The following is an 18,438-nucleotide window of genomic DNA, read 5'->3' as shown; positions in this document are numbered from 1 at the left end:
CCCCACTACTTTTTATATCGGTCCTGGAGGTTTTGCTTAATATGATCAGGAGGGACCAGTTGGTTAAAGGGATTCAGGTCGGAGTCAAACAATACAAATTGAGAGCATTTGCAGATGACCTGGTACTTACATTACAGGAGCCAGAAGCTAGCACGAAAAGAGTTTTGGAAATAATCCAAGAGTTTGGTCAATTGGCAGGATTTAAATTGAATAAGTTAAAAAATAAGGTATTGGAGAAAAATTTAACACAGATAGAAAAAGAAAGGTTTCAGAATGAGACGGGGTTGACTGTGGTTAAAAAAGTGAAATATCTGGGTGTGAATATGACAGCTAAGAATGTGAATTTATTTAAAGACAATTATGAAAAAACTTGGACAGAAGTGAAAAAAGATCTAGAGATTTGGTCAAACTTGAAGCTTTCCTTGTTAGGTCGAATTGCAGTTATAAAAATGAATGTATTGCCAAGAATGTTGTTTTTGTTTCAAGCACTACAAATAATGGACAAAATGGACTGTTTCAAGAAGTGGCAGAAAGATATATCTAAATTTGTCTGGCAGGGCAAGAAGCCCAGAATAAAATTTAAGATATTAACGGATTCAAAGGAAAGAGGGGGGTTTGCCCTGCCAGACTTTAAATTGTACTATGAAGCAGCAGCTTTCTGCTGGCTAAAAGAATGGCTGCTTCTTGAAAACACAGACATTCTGGATTTGGAGGGATTTAACAATATTTTTGGGTGGCATGCATATTTGTGGTATGACAAGGTTAAAGCGCATAAAAGTTTCAAAAACCATATTGTCAGAAAAGCACTATTGAATGTCTGGGTTAGATATAAGGACTTGCTGGAAAATAAGACTCCAAGATGGCTATCACCAATGGAAGCTAAGGCAGTTAAAAAGCTAAATATGGAGTCGAAATGGCCAAGATATTGGGAAATTTTGGAAAAGGAAGGGGACAAACTGAGATTGCAGAGTTTTGAAAAATTAAAAGGGAAGGTGAGAGATTGGTTACATTATCATCAAATAAATGAAGTGTTTAAACTAGACAGAAAAATAGGCTTCCAGGTGGAAAAATCAAAATTAGAGACTGAACTGTTAGAATCCAGTACTAAGAATTTGTCAAAAATGTATAATCTGCTGCTGAAATGGAACACACAAGATGAAACGGTTAAATCAACTATGATTAAATGGGCTCAGGACATTGGTCATAACATCATGTTTGCTGACTGGGAAAAGTTGTGGACCACCGGGTTGAAGTTTACGGCGTGTAACGCCTTAAGAGAAAATATAATGAAAATGATTTATAGGTGGTACATAACCCCAGTCAAGCTTGCAAAAATCTACCATTTGCCTGATAATAAATGTTGGAAATGTAAAGAAAAGGAAGGTACATTTTTTCACCTCTGGTGGACGTGCCCGAAGATTAAGGCATTCTGGGAAATGATCTATAATGAACTGAAAAAGGTATTTAAATATACTTTCACCAAGAAACCAGAGGCCTTTCTCTTGGGTATTGTCGGCCAGGGGGTGCTAAAGAAAGATACAACCTTTTTTATGTACGCCACAACAGCAGCCAGAATACTCATTGCAAAGTACTGGAAGACACAGGATCTACCCACACTGGAAGAATGGCAGATGAAGGTGATGGACTATATGAGCTTGGCAGAGATGACGAGCAGAATCCGAGACCAGGGAAGAGAAGCGGCGGAAGAAGAATGGAAAAAGTTCAAGGACTATTTAAAGAAACATTATAAAATTAATGACAGTTAGAATGATGCTGGATTAAAATAAATGGTTACTATTAGTAATGGTCATGACAAAGAGAATAAGGGTGATTAGTATAAATTTATAACAAAATAAGGCAAGATTTCGCTGAATAACTGTAAGAATCTGGAATACAGAAATGGGAAGTAAGAGGAGGTCGTGGAAGTAAGGTTTAGAAATTGGGTTATGAAATGGTACTTGTTTTATGTTTTACTATTGTTTGATGTTTGTTTATGTATGTTTTGTTTCTGTTATATAAAAAACTGTTCAATAAAAATATTATGAAAGGAAGATGCCCTGTCTGCCCAGCCAAACTCAAAGCGCCCATCTTGGTGTGCAAAGCCCTGAACTGCCCAGGAGCAGGTTAGCCAGGGGAGGCTGACTGCTAGAGAGCTCCCTCTAGTGGGGAGGGGGAAAGGGCCTTCTCTGGAACTCGCCACGCGGGATGCTCTCTCTGCAGAGGTCAGGGGGGCACCCACCGTGGGGTGATTCTGTCCCCAACTGAAGACCACTCTGCTCAGTTGGGCGCCCCCTGACTCTTGTTTTTACTAGGCTTTAGTGAGGATTTCTGCCTTTTTTCCCCTGACTGTCAAATGAAGTAATTGCTGCCGTTTACTACAGTGTAAGGCACTTGGCAATTCTTTTGGAAAAGAAAAGGCAGCACAGAAACCTTTCATTCATGAAAATGAGGGAAGCCCAGCTGCTCAAAGCAGCTCTTGGCCAAGCCCAGGTGGCCCCACAGCCCAGCAGAGAGAGCCACTCACAGGCAGCTGCTTTTCCCTGCGGAGCCAGACACTCCTGCACCCCGACTGGGCGACCAAGGGGGAGGGGCTGCCCTGCCTCGGTCTGGAGAGATGCTCCTCCCACAGCTCCCTTCTTTCCAGCAGGCTCTCCCTGAGCCCCCTGGGGGGCTTCATTCCCAAAGGGAGGGTGCTGTGGTCAGGCAGCCGTCCAGCTGGCCAGCCCCTCCAAATCCACCAGAAAGACCTGCTGTGCAGAGGTCCCATGTTGCCAGCCCCCCGCCCCGCTCCTTCAGAGACCTCTTACCTTCAGGAGGGGGCTCTGCTGCCCCTCTGCCCTCTGGGAGGCTGCCGTTGCCCTCGGCGTGTGCAGGAGGGGACGGCTGTGGCACAGCGGCCCGTTCGGACTCCTCCTCCCCAGAGTCTGGGCTGCCATCGTGGCCTCCGTTCTCCAGGTCACTTTTGGAGGATCCCTCCGACACGCCGGAAATGCCAAACCTGAAGGCAGGAACGGAAGGCAAGGCAGCCATGAGGCCCCTGGGAGGCAGGGCTGGCCGCTGCAAGTTCTGGGATCATCCCCCTACTCCGACACTCTCCGGACGCCTGGGGAGGAGCACTTCAAGGTCCTCTGAACTGACCCCCCCGCCCAACCAGGCCACCCAGGTGAGCCATGGACTTCCTGTTTCAGAAGGAATAATCCTGTGAGCTCCTGAGTTGAGAAAGTTGACACGAATTTCCACCTGTTTTTAGACTATTCGCTGGAGGTGTTTAGGCAGAGGTTGGATCTGTCATGGATGCTTTAGTAGTTGAGACTCCTGCATTACGGGGGTTGGACTAGATGACCCCTGGGACCCCTTCCAACCCTACAACACCATGATCCTGTTGTCCCTTGGACAGACCTAAGGAGAGGCGGAAAGCCCCCTTACCGCGTCCTGGACTTGACTTGGGCGGTGTAGCTGATTTCCTTCTCTTCCCAGATGTCTTCCTCTTCCTCGTTGTCATCAAACTGCTGGATTCGTTCGCTGCAGCAGGCTTCAAACAGGGACGCGTTGGGCTGCAGCAAGGGGGGAGACGGCGGGTCAGGATCCGGGAGGCATCCAGAGAAGCTACCGCTGCCGTCGCCTGCCCAGCTCTGGGCCTGCGCCTCTCACTCCAAGCGCCCAGGAAGGGGCCAAACAGAGATGGCAACCAGGGCCCCCAGAGCGGCTGCCCCAAGTCTCTGGTGCAGAGGCATGTGAAGTGAGCAAAGGGAGGACATCGTGGGATGCTGTGCATCTTCTCTCCGCTCTGAGCCAAGACGGCCTCCTGCCCTCACAGAGGCAGCGCCAGGGAACAGCATCCTCCCCAGGGAACATTCCCTCTGCGCTGCACAAGCAGACTCCTCGTGAGGTGGCAAGGAGAGGGAGAGCTGTGCGTTGCCCGCACGCTGGTGGCACTGCAGCCCCAGGCGCCCGGCAGCATGGCCCAGTGGCTTCACCGGAGGTGCTGAACAGCGCTGGGGGCAGGGCAGATGGCAAGAGAGCGGTCGCGAAGCGGAGCAAGGAGCCCCACAAAGTGGCTCCCCCCACCGACACAGACAGAGATACCCAAACACACCCAGCCCAGCTGCTTACACTGTCATCGTCGGCATCAATGTGGAAGTTGATCTCCGCAATCCTGTCAAAAGGTGCGCTGGAAAAGAGGGAGAAAGAAGCCCATTGGGAGGGGGCCAGAAAAAGCTCCCACCTCAGGGACCCCAAGCAAGGAAGCTGCTCTTCGGAGGGGATGGGCTGGCCAACCGGACCAGGCTCTTGTGAGGATGGAGGGCAGAGGGAGGCCCCACAGAGACTGTCCTGCTCCCCTCACCCAGGTCTTCATTCACAAAGAAGCTTCCCAAAGGGAAGGGGGCTCTTCAGCCCTCACTGGTCCCTGCAGCTGCCTGCTCCTCCACTTCCCTTTCCTGAAGGCAGCCTCCCCTCACTGTACAGCATCCTTTCCTAGGGGGGCCCTCTGGGGGCCAAAAGGGCTGAGTGAATGATGCAAGCGCTCCCTCACAGGGTTCCCTGTGGCCCCCCTGTGGCCCAGCCAGAGAGGGGAGCTCCTCCCTCAGGCCCCTCTGCCTCCCGGCTCCATTTCCCAGACGGGGAGACTGACCTGCTTGTGGGGTGAAGACAAAGGGGGCAGAGGGGGCACTCACTTGATGTTGTCATCCTGGTCGGAAAACTCTTCATCGTTGAAGCCAAACTGATCCACAAAGTTGGCCGTCATCTGCTGGATCTGGTACTCCGAGAAGGCCTGGCAGGGGAGAGAACAGCTGTTGCACCATCTACACAGCACTGGCCCTGAGCCCCCTGCCCGCCCCAGTCAGCGTTTGGCAGCCACTTTGTGACCAGCGCTGGCCAGGACTGCTGAACAGAAGGAGGCGGCTCAAGCTCAGTGCCTGCCCCCCCCCCTTGCTGGAGCCAAGATGTTCACAGACCACCTCTCCTGAGTGGCTTCTAACCAGGACACAATGAGGAGCTACACTGAGGGTGTGGAACTCCCTGCCACAGGAGGCCTGCCTTGCCCTCCTCCACCCCGCCTTGCAAGCGATTGTTACTTCAGCAAGCATTGGGGCCTAGCAAGTGGCAGGTGCTCTAGTGCTCCTCAGAAACCTTGTCTGTGCTGCTTCTGCCTCTTTGAACAGCTGGATTGGAACAGGCTGGGGTGATTTTTATGCTATAAAGCTGAGTTGGAGCCGGAAGCGCAAGGACGGTCCCAATCCCAGCCACCGCGACTGCTGCAGAGAAACACCTGGGCTGAGGAAGACCAAGCGCTTCCTTCCAGGTGGGAAAAGCCACACTTTGGGCCACAGTTTATGTAGGGCCTTCTCGGTAGTGGCGCCCGTCCTGTGGAACACCCTCCCGTCAGATGTCAGAGAGAGAGAATTAGACTTCCTTCTTCCACAGACATCTGAAGGCCCAAGCCCTGTATTGGGATGCTCTGGGTGTGTGGCATTTTGTTGCTGTTAATAATTACGTTACTGTATTATTCTTATTCAAGCTGCTCTTCAGGAAACACAGCGGAGCCATAAAATAAAATGCCAAAGAAAAATGCTAACAGCATCACATTCTCACGACAAGGCCAGAGCCAGCTACAAAAGACTTCAACCCAGCACCGAAAAGGAAACTACGATGGCGACCGCAGGCACTCCCCCTTTCAGCCTAACCTACCTGGGGGCAGAGAGCCCCATACGCCCCCCTGTGCTACTTGGGTGCGAATGCAACAAATACAGAGCAATGACATGAACCATCCCAGGCTCCGCTGGGTGTAAGCAGGGAGAGAACATGCCCAGAGCAAGACCCTCCTCCACTGCCTGCCTCCTGGAGGACACCTGCTTGCTGCAAAGCCCAAGCAATTCTCTTGGGCAGCCCTCAGAGATAGCTCTGCCCAATGGTCGCAGAGGGCCTTCTTGTCCAACCCCCTGCAGTGCAGCCACCCCCTTGGCCAGGCAGCAGCAGGCTCTCCAATGGACAGCTCTGTAACAGCAGCAGGCAGAGGACACCCTGGGAGAAACCCTACCTGCTGGAGAGAGAGCTCGTTGGGGAAGGCTCCCTCCGCGTCCTCGTCCTCGCTGGAGGAGTGCAGGTGGTGCGTGCTCACCTGCGAAGGAGAGGGCCAAGGTGAGCAGCTAGGCCGGCAGGGGCACAACCAGCTTCCTCCGCTGGGGAGCCCCGCACATGGCGGCTCAGCGTATCCTCAGAGCCCTCCCAAGGGAGGGGAGGGCAATCTCACCAAGTCGACCGTGTTCCTCCGGTTGGCCTCCATCAGCGTCTCCTCCACAAAGCTCTCCCACCGTCCTCTGCAATCCTCAGGCAGCCCTGCAAGGAAAAGGAGAGGCCTGGGTTAGGGATCCAACTGTGGAGGAAACCCCTGTGCTGCTCCTTGCTGGGGCTGGGGCGGGGCGTCCCTGGCCAACAAGGGGCTGGAATCTCAGCCTGGCCACTATCAGAGACCCTCCCCCATTATCCAGCCCTCCTGATGGGGATGGGGCCCCAGGACGACAGCACTGCTCGGCCTCCTGTTAAAGTCACGGGGATGGCGGAGTCAGGAAGCAAATGAACATCGCTCTACCCCCCCCCCCACCAGAGCCAGGAGAAAGGGACCCCAAAGCGCTTCCCCATGCCTCCTCCCCCCCCAGACACTGCCCCATTGCTGCCTCTCTGCCCCCTCATTCCTGCTCACCCTGCTTGCTACACATGGCAAGGGCTCCTCTGCCCTCTGGGCAAAGCAGGAGCCACCGGCCTTCCTCCAAACCCCAGAGGCTGCCCTCTGCCAAGAGGGTCGGACGGGGTCCCTTCTGCCCGCCATAACCAGCTCCTCAGACCGTCACCCCATGAAGTTCCTTAGCTAAGAGAACCTGGAACCTGTTTCCACAATGACCCCCCTCCACACATTCCTGTCTCATTCTTCACCTCTGAAGGGTTTGCAGAGCAGCTCACAAGAAAAACCCTCCCAGAAGTAGCCCCAGATGACGAAAAGGGAGGTAAGGAAAAAGGGGAACAAAACCAGAGAAAAGTGGAGCCAGGCAGCCCCTGTCGGAAAGGGGCTGTGAAGGGGAAGAGGGTGGGCTCTCCTTCAAGGGAGGCTGAGAAGCAGAGGCTTGTTGGGGGATCCGTGAGCTGCAGCTCTTGCATTGCAGAGGGTTGGACTAGATGACCCTTGGGACCCTTCAGGACTTGCAGCTTTAGGCAGGAGCCAACCGTCCTGATCAGGTTGGCCCCCAGCCAGAAAGGGGTTGGAAACACTGCTCCAAATTGGGTGTGGGGCTGTTTGAAACCCAGCAGGACAAAGGCATCTGTGGGTGCAGGCACAGCCCACGGCCTCAGCATCCAAGACGGGGGCCACAGACAGGGCCTTGCAGCTGCCCAGAAGGGAGGAAGCAGTCGGGCTCCCTCTGTTCCGGAGGCGGCAGCTCTGGGGCTAGGAAGCCGCTGGGGCCTCTCTAGACACCCCCAGGCGCCCTGACAGCACCCCTGATCCTACAGGGAGGGAGGGAGCCACCCTCCCCAGACCCCCCACTCAGAGGAGCAGCGCAACTGCTCTGCGAAGAGAAGGGGCTCAAGATGTCAAAGGCTCCTTCTACCTCGGACAAAGTCGCTGATCTGGGTCTGGACGGGGCCCTTCTCCGTATTCTGCACTACTGCGTTGGCAATCCGCGTCAGGTGGCCCATGTTGCCTCGCCTCATTCCGCCTTCTGCCCTGGAAAAATAAACCGTGAGGAGCGGCTCCACGTTGGGAAGGTCTCGCCTCGGCTGCTGCCTGAGCCACTTGTGTTGCTAGTACTTATCACATTTCTACACCCCTCATCGTCTACTGATTCCTGTGTTGTAAAAGGCAAAGGTACAGAGAGCTGTGGTCAAAACCACTGAGCCTCTTGGGCTTGCCTATCGGAAGGTCGGCGGTTCCTGTATTGCAGGGCAGGGGGTTGGACTAGATGTCCCTTAGGGTTCCCTTCCAACTCTAAGAGCAGGCCTAGGCAAACTCGGCCCTCCAGATGTTTTGGGACTACAACTCCCATCATCCCTGACCACTGGGCCTGTTAGCTAGGGATGACAGGAGTTGTAGTCCCAAAACATCTGGAGGGCCGAGTTTGCCTAGGCCTGCTCTTAGAGTCTACAATACCCTGGACAGCCACTCTTAAGCCAGGGCAGAATCAACAGTGACACATTAGTTAGGAACTGAGGGGTGTCAGGAAAACCTCGCTAACCTCGTAGAGGTGAGGCACCCACCCGAGGGACCCTCACCAGTTGGAGATCAGCTCTTGACCAAAGGCCGCTTGCATGTCACAGCCTCCTTCTTGCGGCTGAGGAGGCTGTGGCTGGCTGGTGCGGACACTTCTGGGCCTGTCCTGCCCTGCCAATGCCTTGGGGGAAGGACTCTTTGGGTGAACATGCAGAGCCAAGACCCCAGCAGGAGGGGAAGGAGCCTTACTGCATTTTGTCATTGGTCTCCCAGGCATCCAGTATCCTTTGGACCAGGCAGCACTTTTGGAACAGCTGGAGGAATAAAGGAGCGGGAGAGAGGCACATCAGGGCTATCCCTGAGAGCAGAGGCAGCACGAGGTCCAGCCCCCAACCCTGAGCCCCATCACAACAGCCAGGGGCTTCTCCACCCCCAAGACCCCTCAATTTCTCCAAGGGCTCAGCACTGCTCTCGCCCAGGGCCTCTCACCCCACTGAACCCACCCAGCCACACAGACCTCCCGCCTGGCCAGGAGGTGCCAGCAGGAAACCAAGAGAGATGCCACCAACGGACTCGTCTGCTCTGGCTGCCCCCTTTGGCAAGACGGGGGTTCTGACCCAGGGCCTTGAACTGCTCCCTCTGCCTCCTGCCCTGGATGCAGGCAGACAAGCTCTGAGGGCAGCAAGCGCTGTGCGGGTGGGGCTTGGGGAAACCTGTCCTGGCTGGGCTTATGAACTTCCTTACATGGGTCACCATGATGTTCTCGGGACGGCAACTGCTGCTGTTCTCCGGGGCTTCTGAGTTCCCCGAGGCTGCGCTCCCATCCGCTCCCTCCTTCTCTTCCGCCTCGCTTGGGGCCAGTTTGCCTTCATTCACAGAATGCGCCAGGATCGCTGCGATGCACAATTCCACTTGGAAATGCAAAAAATTATTCCACGTGTACTTAAAAAACAGGTCCTGGAAGAAAATCAAGGAGGCCGATGAGCAAAGCTCTTCTTCCATGGTGGAAGTGCGTTTCCTCCACTCCCCCCGAACAGCCCCGGAGGCCAAGCTGAAGCCTCTGCCGCCAAGCGACCTCTCCCCCCCCCCCAAGGTGCTCCTCACCAGCAGCAGCTCCATGGTGTTGAGCCGGCACAGCTCCTGGTTGATGCTGGGCGTGTTGGTGTGCAGAAGGGCAGCGACCAAGCGGGCAGCATGGAGGCGAGCGTTGCCCAGGGGCTCTTCCAAGACTCCGATGGTCGTCAGAATGGAGGCCGCCTGCACCAGCAGAGAGACAAAATGGGCTTCTCAGGCCAGACCAAGATGACGTCCCCCCCAGAGAGCCTCAGCTCCTCCTGCCCCCTGCCCTGCACCCCACAGCAAGGGGGCTGGTGGTCAGAACAGCAGAGCACAAAGCTGCAGGAATCCTTAACAGGGTGCTTTGGATGGAGGCAGAAGCCACTCTCTCCCCTCTGGGGGGACGAAGCAGCCGCCTGCCTGCACAGAACCTGCACTCAGCCCTTCACCCAAGAAATGCGTAACAGGGAGGGCAGTGGTTTTTATAAGACTGATCTGAGCTGCTGCAGAAGTATGCAAACTTTCAGGTTTCCACCTGATGAAGTCCCATGCACCTCAAAAAATTCTGTCCTCTTCCAATCCCATAACAGAAACCATTTTGTTTTGTGTCTTTTACTCTACAGTGTCTCCTTGGTGAAACTTAAAAATTCCACAAACTGAGCTCAAGTCTGAGAAAATAGATTCCCAATCCCCCAACGCTTCCTGGATTTCCCCTCTGATTACCAAAGTACTAACTGGATCTGACGGATCCCACCATCACTGATACACACCGTACATCTTTATCTTTAGACACACAGCCTCCTGGGGAGATTGAAGAAGGGTTTGAGGAGAAGTGGGGGGGGGGAGAATCTCCCTACCTTGGGCGGGTGCAGCAGCAGCTGGTGGAAGTCCTTCAGCCGCGGCTCAATGCCACCCAGGATGCTGCTATTGACAGTGCAAGACCTTTCAAATCCCTGAGAGAAAGAGTCCACCAGCCCCTCCACACTGCGGGGGAAGAGAGGCAAACCAGGCTCAAGACTCAGACCACGCAAAGCCCCGGGAGTTGGGAGCTCTACACAAGCGGGCCTGCTCCTCCAGAGCCAAGGGAAGCAGACCCTCCACTGTCAGCATGTCTCACAAGATGTGAGGTCTTGCACGGACTCCCATGACCTTCCCACAGGCCTCACACAACCTTCCCAGGGGATGATAAGCCAGGCGGAGGGCTTAAGAACCCTTTCAGCAGCAGGAAAACCCAAGGCAGAAATAGCTTCCTCCATCTTACTTCCCAGGCTCTGGGCAGGTCATGTGAGATCTTGGACGGCTCCTTCCAACTATTCCCTCCCCACAAGCTCTCCGTTTATTTACTTATTTTCCTGCCACTCTCACAAAGCTGCAATTATCTAAGTAAATCAGTAATAAGTTGGGCTCTCCTGTACTTCGTTTATTTATTTTTAGCAAGCCTTTGTCACCCGCCTGGCCAGGCGCCCAAGAGTCATAAGTTCTACCCTGAAGTCTCTGCTACGATGCATCTGGTTGGCCCCCAAACCAGCTTACCTGGTGCGCCTCGGCTCCAGCAACGTCAACAGAGCCTGAGTCCCGTTCACAAGGCAGCTCTCCGTCTGCTCACCATCAAACATGTTCTTCAGAAGCTGCTCCACACATTCCTGCCTGGAAACACCAAGGAAAAGGTAGAGGCCATTTTTAAGGGGGCCCCGAATCCACAAGTCAGGATGCAGCAACAATTCCCCCAAACAAACACCTATGCCTTGGCCCTCTCCCCAACCCTGGCTTCCAACCAGGTATGCCCTGCCCAGAGAATGGGGGGGGGGGCTGCCTGGCTGGGCACTGCTCCCCCTCCTCCCCCCCTCCCGGGCTGCAGCTGGGTCATCAGCCTTCTTAAGCAGAGGACGCTGATATTCAACAACCCCCCTGCGAGGTGGGCCAGGCTGAGAAAGGAGGACGAGCCCAAGGCTCACCCCCTGAGGCTCCTGGCTGAGTACGGGTTTGACCCTGGGCCTCCTAAACCCAACCCTCCAGCCACAACATCACACTAAGGGCAATATGGAAATATTGTGAGAGGCAGGACCGAGACTTGGAGTTGCTTTGACGTTCACAATTAGAATTAAATTTGGAAGATAATTGAATTTATTTTTATTTATTTTTATTGGATTATGATTTGATATGTTAATTGGATTTTTTTATTGGAAAATTAATAAACGTTCTAAAAAAAAAATCTCCGAAGGGCTGTCACATGGAGGATGGCCATCTGCCATGACTGCTTTAGCTGAGATTCCTGCATTGTGGGAGATTGGACTAGATGCCCCTTGGGGTCCCTCCCAACTCTACAGTTCTCTGATTCTAACACAACATCCCCACGAGAAGGGAACCGAGCTGGGAGACCCAAATCAGGTCCAGTCCCCTGGAAGCTGTGCTCCTCATCAGCCAGATGGGCGGGGTATAAATAATATTTTTTTAAACAAAGTCAAGGAGACGCCTGCCTGCTCTGTCCAGCTGAGGAAAACCTCAACACCCTTTTAAGAACACCCACAAGAAAGCGGCCGAGAGTGGTGCTCCCAGCCCCCCCCCCGGCTTCTGTCTGCTGTACTTACGACTCCAGGGCTGCCAGGAGTGGGTCGGGCTCAGCCACCTCTTGGAACTGGCTGCTCTGGTCCCTGCTGAGCCTTATGATGTCGCACAAGGTCTGGGAAGCGTTGGACTGCCTCTGCAAACAGGAGACGAGTCAGTGGTGGCAAAAGGGGTCTCCTCTCAGCCTTCAGAGAAAAGGGGGCCGGGCAGCTGACAGCAACACAGAACCCCAAACCCCTGGGAATGGAGGGAGGTGGCCAGTGGGCCCCTCGTGACTGAGCTTCCCTTCTGGGCTAAAGCTGTGAAGATGGTGCAGCACAGCAGGAAATGACTCTAAAAGTGAGGAGGTCCAGACAGATGTCCTGCTTGATAAGAACTCCTGCCTGCCTTCTGTGCCCAGGAGTGGGTCTGCCCTAACACATAAACACACTCCCTCGACCTCCCAGCTTAAAAGCTCCACTAAGGGAAATTTTTAATGTGTGATGGTTTATCATGTTTTCATATTCTGTTGGGAGCCACCCAGAGTGGCTGGGAAGGCCCGGCCAGATGGGCGGGGTATAAGTAATAAATTATTATTATAAGGACAGGCACATGACCCCAGATTGGGCTGCCTCAAAATCAGAGGATTCCCATAGGGAGGCTCAACGCTGGGTGGACCACAAGAGATGCTAATGGGTGTGTGAAATTTTGAAACTTAGCACCCAAAGGGGGAAGCAGACCAGACTGCACGGGGGGGGGGGTGCAGGGGGCAAGCAGAACACTGCTTGGCCCCTCATCCTTTCAGCACTGATGAGCAACAATGGCAGTGCTGGCTGGCCCCACCTGGGACCCAGGAGGCAGCCGCTCTCTTCCTTTCAGGCCCTTTTTTCCTTTCCACAATTAAGCATCGACCCCACAGCTGCCCATTCTACCCTGGCACTGCCCAGAGCTTCCTGCCCACCCTCTCCCACTGCTCACTGGCAAAATGTCTCGGTAGGTTCTCCCTGCAAAAGAGCTTAAGCAGAACAAAGGAAAGGTTTCTGCTAAGATGCTCTCAGAGACAGAGCTGGAGAGCCCCGCGGACAGGAGGCTGCACTCACATCCTCATCCTGGTCGGGACGGATCAGCTCCACGAGCCGCTGGATGATCTGTGCTTCATTCAGCCACTGCGGGGAAGGAGAGAAGAGGAAGCAGCGCCAGTGAGAAAGTCGCCCTTGCGTGGCCCACCGCCAGGCCCAGGAGGCTGGGGGACTTCCCTTCATGGCCCTGCCAGTCTGGAGCTGGCTTCTCTCTGCCCTCCAGGTGAAGCTCCACTTTCCACCACTGAAAATAGCAGGTTCAGGCCTCTGGCCACGTCAGTCCCTTCAGAAGCCATGGGGGGACGGGGGCAGTGGAATACAGTTGTACCTCGAAACTCGAATGGGATCCGTTCTGGAAGTCTGTTCGACTTCCAAAACATTCGGGAACCAGGACACAGCTTCCGATTGGCTGCAGGAAGCTCCTGCAGCCAAATGGGAGCCATGGAAGCCACAACGGACGTCCAGGTTCCAAAGAATGTTCACAAAGAGGAACACTCACTTCCAAGTTTGTGGCATTTGGGAGCCAAAACTTTCGACACGCAAGGCGTTCGACCTCCGAGGTACGACTGTACAATGCCCAAGAGGAGCGAACTGAGGTGTTTCCTCTGAGATCATGGTCTCCATTTCTTAAAGAGACCAAACCTGGAAACAGCAAGTGCAGAAGAAGAGCCCTTCCCCAGCAGAGAGCTGGCAGGCAGCCTCACTTCAAGGCCTTTTTATGAAGAGAGGCCTGGGCAACCATTTGAATCTCCTGACCAGCCCTTCACTTGACTCCTTTTGATGTGTATTTATAGTCGTTCATAATTTGTCTATCCTGCTGCACGTTGCTAAGACGGTATGAACTGGCAGCACCCAAACACTTCCATAAATAAAGAGCGCAGGTCACATGGCCGTTCTGCTTCCAGGCCAGCCTGGCCTTGGCAAAGGGACGCGGATGGAGCCTCCGGCATCCGAAGGAGCCAGCGGAGAACAGCCTTGCGGAGCTGCTCTTCTCAGCTCCCTACAAGGTCAAGGCCAAGCCTGACAGCAGAGAGAAAGCAAAGGAGCCCAGGAACACTGGAGCCTCAATTCCTGCCCTGGATGACCCTCTGGGGTCCCTCCCAACTCCACACTTCTACAACCCTCTGAGCCCAAGAGCAGCCCTCACGTTTAGTACTTCCTGCCTCAGCGGAGCCGGCTCCACGCAGCTGATGAGTCGCAAGAGGAGGTCCATCATGGCAGACGTATCGATATGCTTCAGTACCAAGTCGAGGAATTTGGCTTTCTTCCGCAAAAATGAAATTACCTAAAGAAAAAAATAGAGAGATCAGAGAGCTAGCTAGCTAGAGACAGCCTTGTGAATTAACCCTCAGCTGCCACCCAAAAAACAGTCAAGACCCAAAGGAGGCAGGCTGAGCCGGGGGCGGGGGGGGACTTTGTCTGACCTGCTCTGTCTTCCTGGCGATGAGGTTGCCGATGGTCTTGCTGAAGAAACTGGCCAGCAAAGGGTTCAAGGGTGGCTCATGGTCCAGGAAGTCGTAGAGGATGTTCAGCAAGGCCTCGTCCCCTCCGAGCCTGTCGTTGATCTGCGGCACATCAGACGTCAGCAGTTCACAGGCTGTGTTGGGGTACCTGCAGGGACAGAGCCAAAGCCAAGAGCTTGGGAAGCTGCTGCCGCTGGTGCCCAGAGCCCAAAGGCAGCCATGCAGAGACCCACCAGGGATGCCAGCAGCAGGCTTCAGACACACCCCAACCACCTCTGCCCTGAATTGGAAAGACAGCCATCTCAAACTAGGGGCAGCTGGACATGCAGCCCGCATGGAGCTTCGACCAGAGCAGAAGGTCTCACATGGGCCTCCAGGACGGACCTGTTTGCCGTGGCAAAAGAGCTCACAGGAAAAAGACTCTCCTTCGCCTGACGGGAGTTGATGGAGGAAGCGGTTTGTCTGCCAGCATAAATCCCGGTTCACAAAATGGAACTTGCCTCTTGGAAGTTCTCATGATGGGTGATGTGAATGGCAATTCCTCTGGGATAAGCAGGGCTACACTAGGGGTGGCCAGACTGCCAGGGCAACATCCCTGCCTCGGATCCCCTCATCAGCCTCCATGGCTCCAAAGCCCCTCTGCCATGGCACCTTCCAAAGAGAGCAGCTGGCGCTGGCTGGATGCATCAGGATCCCAGCTTCCCTGGCAGAGCGGAACATCCTTCTGGCCCAGGGACTCTGCTACCTTCAGGCTCTGAGCCCCTTTGCTGTCTGCACAGGGCCTCTTCAGAGACAGCCCTAACATCGCCAGATGCCCTCACCCTCTGGATACACACACAGATCTGTCTCTTCATGTGCTGCTGGCTTGTTTTGCTGCCTCCATTATTTTTTTCAATCAATCAATCAATCAATCTTTATTACGGTCCAGAGACCCAACAAATCATTCCATTATTTTTATGTGCATGTCATTTTGTGAAAACAACTGGCTTTGGGGTTTTATTATTGTTTTGTTTCATTGCAAACTACCTGGGAAGGGACTACTGAAAAGCGCTCTATAAAGCTTGCATGCAAAGGAATGAAAGGCTCCCCCCGCTCTGCCACAGGGCCCTATCAGGAAGGCCACGCCCCCTCTTCGCTGCCAGGACTTCCAGGGCCAGGTACCTACTTGAAGCGGACCTTCTCGTCCATGTCCAGTGGGGGCTCATGGGTGATGAGGCTGACCAGCTCCTCCATGCAGTGCTGCTGACACAGGAAGTCCACCAGCTTGTGGTTCTGCGCTTTGCACTCCTGGAGGATGTCATCTTCGTCCATCAGCTCAAGCAGAGTCACATCCTCCTTGTCCAGCAGCTTGTCAACATGCGACGTGGTGTTCAGGTCAAATTTCCAGAACATGGTGAGAGTGAGCACCGACCTGCAGGGAGCCGGAGAGCGAGAGCAGCAGCAGCACTGTCAGCATAAGGCTGCGCCAGAAGAGTTCCCCACGTCCCCTTTCCCCTGCAAGGCTCTGTGAAGGCCTGGGTCAGGGCCCGAGAATCTCACAGGAACAGATGCACTCTGGGGAAACTGGGGAACAGACGAGCCCGCCCCTTGGAGAAACTCCATCTTCTTCTGCTAACTGGGCAGGAGTCCAGGCTATGGGGAAATGGGTTATAAACAGCCTCTTCCTACGGAGCTCTCTTGTTGATTTTATTTATTTATTTACAAATACAGTGGTACTTTGGTTCTCAAACTTAATCCATTCCGAAAGTCTGTTCCAAAGCCAAAGCTTTCCAAAAGCATGGCGCGCTTTCCCATAGAAAGTAATGCAAAATAGATTAATCCATTCCAGACTCTTAAAAACAACCCCTAATACTGCAATTTAACATGAATTTTGCTGTCGAATGAGACCATTGGTCCATAAAATGAAAGCAATAAATGATGTGCTGCAGTCACAGAATCAATCAATCAGCAGCTGAACTGGGTTCCACACAGTCGCAAAAACAAAACGAAAAGAGCCGCAAAAACAAAAAGGCAAAATAAATAGACAGACCTCAGTGTAACACTCAAAACGGAAGAGTGGCAATCAAATTGGAAGCGTAACACTCAAAACGGAGCATGTCCGGCTTCCAGAAAAAGTTTGCAAACCGGAACATTAACTTCCGCATTTGCAGTGTTTGAGTTCCAAGTTGTTTGAGTACCAAGGCATTTGAGAACCAAGGTACCACTATATTTATATGCTGCTTGTATCACAGAAATAAATCACAGCGGTTTACAACAATATAGAAAAACAAACCATACAGCAAAATCGTAACAAATTAAAACCAAGTTAAAAGCAAAAGCCTCAACCATAAACATCAGGAGACCCTTGTGGGAGGCTGCGGTCAGCAGGGGCCGAATCCTGATGTTCTCCTGCCCCTGGTAAAGCTGAGCTCTCCTCAGGTTAGAGGTTCCTCTTTTGTTTCCCACACAGTCCTAGCAAGACCAAGCGCTCCCTCCCTCCACCGACACGCAGGTCACTGGTGTGGCAGACGGCCTTTTTCAAGGACTGTGCAAAACCCAACGTTCCCCGGAGGAGTCAGGCTGCCAGCCATCCAGTCAGGCTGCATTCTCCTTCTGTGCTGCAACACTGTTCAGCTGCTCTGTGGCCCCCGGGCCCCGAATGGGCTGCCCCCACCCCCTCTTGCAGTCATTATTAACATGGCTGCAGGTAGATTTCCACTCCAAATTCAACGGATGATTCAGAAGAAGGGAGCACATCCAGTCTTCTGGCAACCATCAAGAAAATGCTGGCTCCTGCAATATTTCCCAAGTGAAATGAAGTCCAAACAGTTTGCACTCCCCCCTGCATAATTCAGGCAGGACACTCCTTGGTGTAGGCTGGCTCCCTCAGCTTAGGATACTCTGAAAGGCACCACGTTAGTGATGGCCCCCTGCCATCTCACGGGGTGGCTGCAAAAACCTTTTCCAAGGGGTGTGTGCAAGGTGGCCAAGCGAGAAAGGGCTTTTCGGCAGGGATTCCTCGTCCTGAAACACTTTCCTGAGGGTGACAGGCCTGGCTCCTAGTCCAACGGCTTTTTGGCCCCCAGCTAGGACTCTTTTAGACTCTTTGGCAGACACTCATCAGGTGAGTCTCAACTGCTTGTTGTTCAGTAGAGATAGTATATGTGCTGCCGAAGCGAGCACGTTGTTCAGTAGAGATAATCTCACAGCAGGAAATGTATCCTTGAGGGATCTTTAGTTGCAGGTGGCTTTTAACATTTCTTCCCTACATAAATGACTTTGGGGCCTGCGGGTGGAAGGGGACACATTTCTTGTTGTAAAACAATCCTAGGCAGCAGGGCAGCGGTGGACCAGGTGCCATTCAGCTCAAGTCAAGTTGACTTGAGATCTATCACCTTTGAGCAGAAGAAACGTTCTTCAGGATTTTCACCAGATATTTTCTTTTCTTTGCAAACTAGGATATGTAACCTGTACAAACATAACCAATTACTATAATTCAAACCCCCCCCCTTTAAAGGTGCTCCTGCAACATTGCCTATGAGCTGGGAAATGGAGCCCCTGGACCTGCAGGACTTGGTTCTGGCCCCACCACTCTGGTGACCCTCTTCCTGTGTTTACAGAGGCTACAGTCTTTATTTTCAGTTACATTTCAGCGTATTTATTGGCTGCTTGGGGTTAACAGATGGAGCAGGCATTTTAAAACCGCAATACCCCAAGCAGGGTGGCAACATGAGAAGGGCCTTTTCTGCGGTGGCTCCCCCTTTGTGGGATGCTCTTCCCAGAGAGGCTGACCTGGAATCATCCTTACAAATTAGGCAGCAGGCAAAAACATTCCTCTTCTCCCTAGGCTTGGACTGATTAAAGAACCTGTGGCCTTTGGGGGGGTATTTTTTGTGTTACTATGGTATGCATTTTTGTGTTTTACATCTCTCCAAGGGCAGCCTGAGCCCCCCACTTTGGAGTCCCCTGAAGGCAGCAGCCCTTGTCTTCATGAATCTAAGTCCCTTCTCCATCTCCTCTGTGCGTAAGGAAAAAGTCTTCTAAATTTGATTAAGGGAGCATCACTGGAATATAGAGATGGGAGAAATTAAAGAGAGTGCTGCTCCCAGGCAGT

At 53.2% G+C, this 18,438-nt stretch overlaps 1 protein-coding gene across 4 annotated transcripts in view; it reads right to left on the bottom strand.

Moving 5' to 3' along the window:
- The window catches only part of PPP6R2 (protein phosphatase 6 regulatory subunit 2), a 48,077-nt gene that overhangs the window by 15,367 nt on the left and 14,272 nt on the right, over positions 1-18,438 (bottom strand). For all 4 annotated transcript variants that reach the window (XM_053406479.1, XM_053406478.1, XM_053406477.1 and 1 more), the window contains 17 exons: positions 15,511-15,756; positions 14,307-14,493; positions 14,030-14,167; positions 12,904-12,969; positions 11,848-11,960; positions 10,793-10,906; positions 10,117-10,243; positions 9,308-9,460; positions 8,948-9,160; positions 8,453-8,517; positions 7,605-7,720; positions 6,254-6,339; positions 6,041-6,121; positions 4,677-4,774; positions 4,114-4,171; positions 3,427-3,554; positions 2,808-2,998 (listed from right to left, as the gene is read on the bottom strand). In XM_053406479.1, the coding sequence (XP_053262454.1) occupies positions 2,808-2,998; positions 3,427-3,554; positions 4,114-4,171; positions 4,677-4,774; positions 6,041-6,121; positions 6,254-6,339; positions 7,605-7,720; positions 8,453-8,517; positions 8,948-9,160; positions 9,308-9,460; positions 10,117-10,243; positions 10,793-10,906; positions 11,848-11,960; positions 12,904-12,969; positions 14,030-14,167; positions 14,307-14,493; positions 15,511-15,737 (2,161 nt within the window). In that variant the 5' untranslated portion in view covers positions 15,738-15,756. The remainder of the gene's footprint in view (positions 1-2,807; positions 2,999-3,426; positions 3,555-4,113; positions 4,172-4,676; positions 4,775-6,040; positions 6,122-6,253; positions 6,340-7,604; positions 7,721-8,452; positions 8,518-8,947; positions 9,161-9,307; positions 9,461-10,116; positions 10,244-10,792; positions 10,907-11,847; positions 11,961-12,903; positions 12,970-14,029; positions 14,168-14,306; positions 14,494-15,510; positions 15,757-18,438) is intronic.

The sequence above is a fragment of the Podarcis raffonei genome, chromosome 10 (assembly GCF_027172205.1).
Source record: "Podarcis raffonei isolate rPodRaf1 chromosome 10, rPodRaf1.pri, whole genome shotgun sequence".
Taxonomy (NCBI): domain Eukaryota; kingdom Metazoa; phylum Chordata; class Lepidosauria; order Squamata; family Lacertidae; genus Podarcis; species Podarcis raffonei.
This window is presented reverse-complemented; position numbering and strand designations above follow the sequence as displayed.